This window comes from Papilio machaon, chromosome W (assembly GCF_912999745.1).
Source record: "Papilio machaon chromosome W, ilPapMach1.1, whole genome shotgun sequence".
NCBI classification, from domain to species: domain Eukaryota; kingdom Metazoa; phylum Arthropoda; class Insecta; order Lepidoptera; family Papilionidae; genus Papilio; species Papilio machaon.
Genome location: NC_060015.1, coordinates 3756867 through 3763607, shown reverse-complemented (window position 1 = coordinate 3763607; position 6741 = coordinate 3756867). Strand labels below are relative to the sequence as shown.

The 6741-nt window shown below is 33.5% G+C and overlaps 1 protein-coding gene across 1 annotated transcript in view; it reads left to right on the top strand.

Annotated features, from left to right (window-relative positions):
- The first annotated feature begins 2401 nt into the window (after positions 1 to 2401).
- The window catches only part of LOC123722925 (amyloid beta A4 precursor protein-binding family B member 1-interacting protein-like), a 29280-nt gene continuing 24940 nt past the window's right edge, over positions 2402 to 6741 (top strand). The window contains 2 exon segments of the mRNA XM_045685483.1: positions 2402 to 2446; positions 2626 to 2812. Coding sequence (XP_045541439.1) covers positions 2402 to 2446; positions 2626 to 2812 — 232 coding nt within the window.

Below are 6741 nucleotides of genomic sequence, written 5' to 3'. Positions count from 1 at the left end.
GTTACAGAGTTTAACTGTCGTTCTAACTTTTTTTATTACTTTAATCTGACTCATACTCTTCATATTCAACTTCAACAATCATGTTTTCTTCAATTTCTTCTTGTTCTTCTTCTTCTCCTTCCTGTTGATGAACGCTTAGAAATTGTTCAAATGAAGATGAATCAGTTGTCTCTTCATCAAAATCACATGAATCTTTCTCTCTTGTATTTAATTGAACATTTAAGCAAGAGACACCTTGGCAATTGGTACACGCTGGAGAGAACTGCAACCCTACTTTTTTACAGCTACATTTGGCACTACAACCTTTCTTGCAATTGCAAAAAATAGTGTTAAGAAGTTTTTCTGGAGCAGGGAGCAGTAAAGTTCGAATCGGTTCCAAAGTATTATTTATCAATTTCCAACCCCAGTCTTCAGGGTTCAGTTCATTGCTTTGCCATGTCTTAACTTGATAGTATACTCGAAACAAATGTTGACTAGCAGATGCCGATGTTGGAGGAAGACAAGATAGCTGTACTTGCTTTTTGTTTCGTGTATTTTTTACAAATGTTAAATATCTGTACGTATCTATGCAATCAATTTTTCATCGCATACAAACATAACATTTTTCGAATGTCTGTCGTCGTAAACTTTAATAATCTTTGTTTTATAACGTTGGATACATGAGGGTTAATTTATTCGGGGCCCTTAAAGGAGGTGCCGTGTGAATTGCATACGAAATGAAGCGGGACAATGCTATGCACCGCCGCCGCTCACGACACGACACGATACGTTATGTGTACGTGACGTGATGTCGACTGTACACTGCACAGTAACAGATAATTAATTGTTAATGGCAAAGGGCCGCAGCACTCTCTTTGTCGCGTTGTTACAAGCCCGCACTTCCAGATATAGCGCAGTTTTATTTTGGCAAGTCACAACCCTTTTTTACTCTACTGACAAAGATGGTAATGTTTTTAATAACTAATAATGATAAATAAAATACAGAAACTTATCTGACGTACAAATCAGTAGGATAACTTCAAGCAAGCTAATCATGTCGTTTGCAACACGGAAGTGCAATAAACAAGACATAAATTATATTAAATTAACCAGTTTGAGATTGTTTTGTGATAGTAAAACATACTTTTTTGTACTGTTGTAACCTTGATACAGAGGTACAAAGTGGATTTGGCAGGGAAGTGGATGTATAGGAAAAAGAAATATCCTTTTAAAATACCTCTTCTCAACTGTGTGAAAGTTTGTAATCAACTTCATTGCGGTCAAGTGAGATTGTGCGTCGTAACAAACTCTATTATTAATATAGAATAATCAACATATTGAACCTCGGCGTTTGTATTGTATTTGAAGTGTACATATAGTTAGTACGTATATAATACATTCATAACTTGGATAGATAGCACTACTGGAATACATGAATCAACAATAGTTCCATTTGATGATGAATTAATCACAGTTTTCTACAAAAACCATGTTTCAAAAGATTATTTAATCGTCAATTAATAACGGGTAAGCAAACGAACGCAATTTAAATAAAATCCAAAAAATAATATAAAATGTAATAATAGCCTTAAAGGTGTAGCAATTTTGATTGTTATTTGTTTATATTTCGATAGTAAGAATAAAGACATAAAGACGGAACTTAAAAAGTTACATATGTAAGATATGTAAGTCTTTTCGCCGGATGAACATTTGTAGCAATAGTAAACTGAGAGTAAACACTAAGAGTATCCAATATTGTATTTAAAACAGTTGATTAAGTATTTTATGGCAAACAAAATAATATTGTAAAATTTTGTTACTTTTATATTGCAGACAAACATTACGTACTGCAGTTGTTACGAGATCAGATCTTTTAGTCTCACCCTTCGCATAATTCGTGATACTTATCTCTCCTTTAAAACAAAATTAAATGAACATAAATGTATACCTAAACAGATTATACATGCTACCCTGTTCGATGTTATATGCTCGATAATATAACTTACCTGCATCAAGTCAGTCTTCTGTTAGGGCGTGGTACTTTACCGTTGTTGAAGGCCATTTATATAAACAAATATGCTTCACTTCTGGATGAAATTTTAACAGTAGTGATGTCTTCTATATTACGATCTAATAAAACGAATAATTTGTATCACTTTACAAACTGGATCTCTGCTTAAATAAATTTACAAGAACATATTGTTATCCCTTTTTGAAGAAACATATATAAAGATATGTTTTTCTATTTGATGTAACTGATGTAACTGGATGTAACTGGTCCGAAATAAAAGTTATTTTATTTTATTTATTTATTATTTATATGTATTTCGGCAGTAGAAACTCACGGTAAGATGCAGTAGTAATAAAGTTCGATCGCGTCGCATTGCCGGTATGTCCAAGCTATACGGTTTGACTTAGATAAATGTATAAGTTATTACAAATCGCAAAACAGCTCAAGTTGTTGGCTGTTAGTCTGGCTCGTTCTGGACGCAATTATGACGACTAAATGGACGATATCAATGAAAAATATGGAAGAAGCAACACAAATTTGGCAAAAAAGGAATTAAAATTAAAATCTACATATTCACCTGGGTCACGAGCAAGTTATTGTATTCAAAAATGTTGACATTGTTATATCTCTTTCAGGGTCTAAGCGCGACTAGTGAGGCGTCTGCTCTACGACCACTGGAGATAGTTGCACCTCGCATCAATACCTATCGCTTCTCCCTGGCTAACCTGGAGGACACGCAGGACGCCGACTTGGACGCCATTCTGGGGGAACTTTGCGCCCTCGACACAGAGTACGACGACGAACTGACCAGGATGTCCACAGGTACAATTTGAATTCGTTTAAAACGAACAACAAAAAAAAACACGGTAAAGTTGGTTCTATGGTTTGCTGTTCAAATACTATAGTCTACACGCATTCTGACGTAGAAAACAGCGTGTACCTATTCTATGCAGTATAGCATTATACTTGCATTGGCAGTCGCGCTGCAGTTTCAATGCCTTTTCATGCCGCAAAGGAATCTTCAAGTGGCGCTATCGCGCGACACTTTCAAAAGGTCATACCGTGTCAGCGGCATTACAGATGGCTGGCTATGGCTGGATTAGCTCTTCACTATTTAGTTTCTTCATTGAATTAATCATGCCGTATGATTGATTTTGTTTTAAATATAGATTTCTTATTTAAGTTGTAATATTTACAATATTGTAATATTTACACTATTTTTATTTGTATCTAATTTGAACTATCACTAATTAATAATGAGTGTACAGTCCGAAGTCCTTAAATTGTTTGTTTGCTCACTTAATGTGTTGTTGATGTTAAGCCAGACGGATTGTTTACAATTCTCATGTGATATCTCTAATTATTGTTGAATATAAACTCCTTCCTCCGAAAATGTAAGTTAGTCCGGTAATAACCACCGATAGAAGCAGTCCGGTAATAACCACCGATAGAAGCAGTCCGGTAATAACCACCGATAGTAGCAGTTAGTTGTTGTACTTAGTTGTGTTTAAAATTATAATAAATAAGTAATATCTTCATTCACTGCCGGTTGTCATTCTACCAACCCCTTCAGACCACCCGAACATTACATTTTGGTGTCAGAAGTGGGATGATTATGATGATAAAAGACTGTTGAAATATTATAGTCTTTTACTCAGTCCTGACAAAGTAATTCGACGGGCGGATCTTCAGTATTCAACGTCATTATACGTACTGGGGAACTGTGGAAGGAGGTTGAAGACAACAAGCAGTTACGTGCACATCGAGTCACTGGGCGAACGTGGTTCCTCACTGGGACAGGCCAGTACCACAGCAGCAAACCAGTCGATCTTCAGTAGCGTACATCGGGAAGCAAACCGGGACTCCGCAGTATACAACTACGTCATCTAAGTGAGTCGTATAATTGTTGTTATATTGTGTATTTTATATATTGTATTTGTGTGTAATAAGGAACGATAGGAGTTTAAAGAGAGGTTCTTAGAGGTTATGTAAAATTATAGGGAATTTATGTGATATTTAAAGATTTATAAGTTCCATTCAGTTAAATCCGATTATTATTTTACTTTTGGTATTCAAAAATATTATTAAAAATGTACAACTCAGAGGATAAAGTTTCTGTAGGGTTTATAGACATCAGTCTCGCAGAAAGGATGATCAACAAATACGATGGCGATAAATCAAACCTACATGTGTTCATTGATAACTGTAATAACGCATTCGCTTTATTAAATCCAATTTATAAAATAGCATTCGTGTCAGTTGTACTATCAAAAATTGAGGGCAATATTAGGTCTACATTATTAAATAGGTCATTTTCATCATGGGAAAATTTAAAAGAACATTTACTAGAAAATTATTCAGAAAAAAGAACATTTGCACAGTGGCAATTAGAACTTAACTCATGCAGACAAGGACAAAATGAATCAATTTCAAAATATTCCAGTAGGGTCGAAAACTGTTACATTAAATTAATCAAATCTTTAGACCCTAAACTAACAAAAGAAGCTCGCGAAGCAAATGTAGAGTTATTGAAAAAACAAGCATTAAATATTTTTATTAGTGGTCTTCTACCTCAACTACACATTTTGTTAAAATCTCAGAAACCCTTAACGTTTGAAGATGCGGTTTCCATAGCAATTTCTGAAGAACAAGAAATTAAATCTAGGTATGAAATGAGTGTTAGGCAAAATTATAATACAGGAATTAAAAAATGCACAAATTGTAATAAATTAAACCATTTATCTCACCAATGTAGGAATCAACCTATGATTAGGCAGATGTTTAGTAATGAAACAAATAGTCACATACCTACTTGTTTTTATTGTAAAAAGAAAGGACACATATCTAGTAACTGTTGGAATAACCCGAGTAATAGTAATAATAACCGATCCTCACAGAATAATCGTAATAATAGCCAAAACTATCAAAATCGTTTTAATCGTACAAATAGTAATTCGAGTCATAATAACCGTTATAACAAACAATCGAACAATAGGAGTAATGGAAATACACATTTAAACTCCAATGGTCCGAGGCCCGTGGCCAACCCGAGGACCGAAAATTAGAATCAGGCCGAGTAAGATTCATTGATACGCGTATTTCCTCATATGTAAAATTAAATTCCTCAAATATACTGGAGAACAAGAATAAATTCCTTATTGATACCGGGGCAGAAGTCACGTTGATAAAATTGTCATCGTTAGAAGGGCAAACATTATTATATGAAGATAGGAAAATTAAATTAAAAGGAATCGACAAAGACGCTACTCCGACTACCACAATTGGATATGTCCAGTTGACATTTGAGATAGGAGGCAAAAGAGTTTATCATACACTTCACGTGGTACCAGATAACTTTCCTATTCAATGCGATGGAGTTATAGGTAGTGATTTCTTGTCAAAAACAGACGCGATAATAAATTACAAGGAAAATATTATTAGAATATGTGGTATAGAGTTAGATATTGAGCATGAAGAAATAAAATGTGTGAGTGAAAATTTGAAAGGAAATATGAATAATGAAAATCTACGAGATAATATGTATGATGAAGAAAATAAAAGTAATAATACGTGTTACGAAGATATAGGAAATAATTTGATTGAAAACAATAATAATATGTTTGAAAGTAATTGCGAAGTTTAGTCACAAATGTTGAAAAATAATAACAATTATGAAATAGGTTGTGAGGTTCATCCACAAAATTTTAAGAAAGAAATAGGTAATGAAAATAAGTTACTGGTCGTAGAACCAAGATGCGAGGAAGTTATTTCTATTTTTGTAGAGAACTCTAATTTGAAGGAAGGAATAATATCGGAACCAATAAAGATATTAGAAGGTGTTTATTTATGTCCAAGTATAGTCAAAGTTCACGAGAACAAAGCATTAACGATGTGTTTAAATACTACAGATAAGGAAGTGAAAATAAATAAGTTGTTTGTGAAATTAGAACCATTAACTAATGATCACCAAGAAACGAATAGGTTGAATAGCGCAAACAAAGTAAATGATAAACAAATAATGAATGAGATAATTAACATAAATAATATTAGGAAAGAAGAATCGTACAAAGGAAATCGTTTAGATAAGTTAAAACAAACACTACGTACTCATCATTTAAACAAAGAGGAAAAGGAATCGTTGATAGAATTATGTCAAGATTATAATCATATATTTCATTTAGAAGGAGATAGGTTAACGTCAACAAATACGGTTACACATGAGATACCTACAAATAATAATGTTCCAATTAATACAAAATCGTATAGGTATCCGGAAGCTCTCAAGGCGGAAGTTAATGAACAAATTGAAAAGTTATTAAAAGATGGAATAATTCAACCATCTAATAGTCCATGGAACTCACCAGTATGGGTGGTACCTAAGAAAATGGACGCGTCAGGAAAAAGAAAATGGCGACTTGTAATAGATTTCAGAAAACTAAATGAAATAAGTATAGGTGATGTATATCCATTACCCCAGATAAACGATATATTAGATCAGTTAGGTCATTGTAAATATTTTACAACTCTAGATTTAGCATCAGGATTTCAGCAAATTAAAATGAATCCGGATGATCAACCTAAAACAGGGTTTAGTGTTCCTTAAGGACATTATGAATATACTAGAATGCCGTTTGGATTAAAAAACGCACCAGCAACTTTCCAAAGATTAATGAATAACGTATTAGTTGGTTTACAAGGAATAAAATGTTTCGTATATCTCGATGATATTGTTGTGTATGGTAATTCATAAC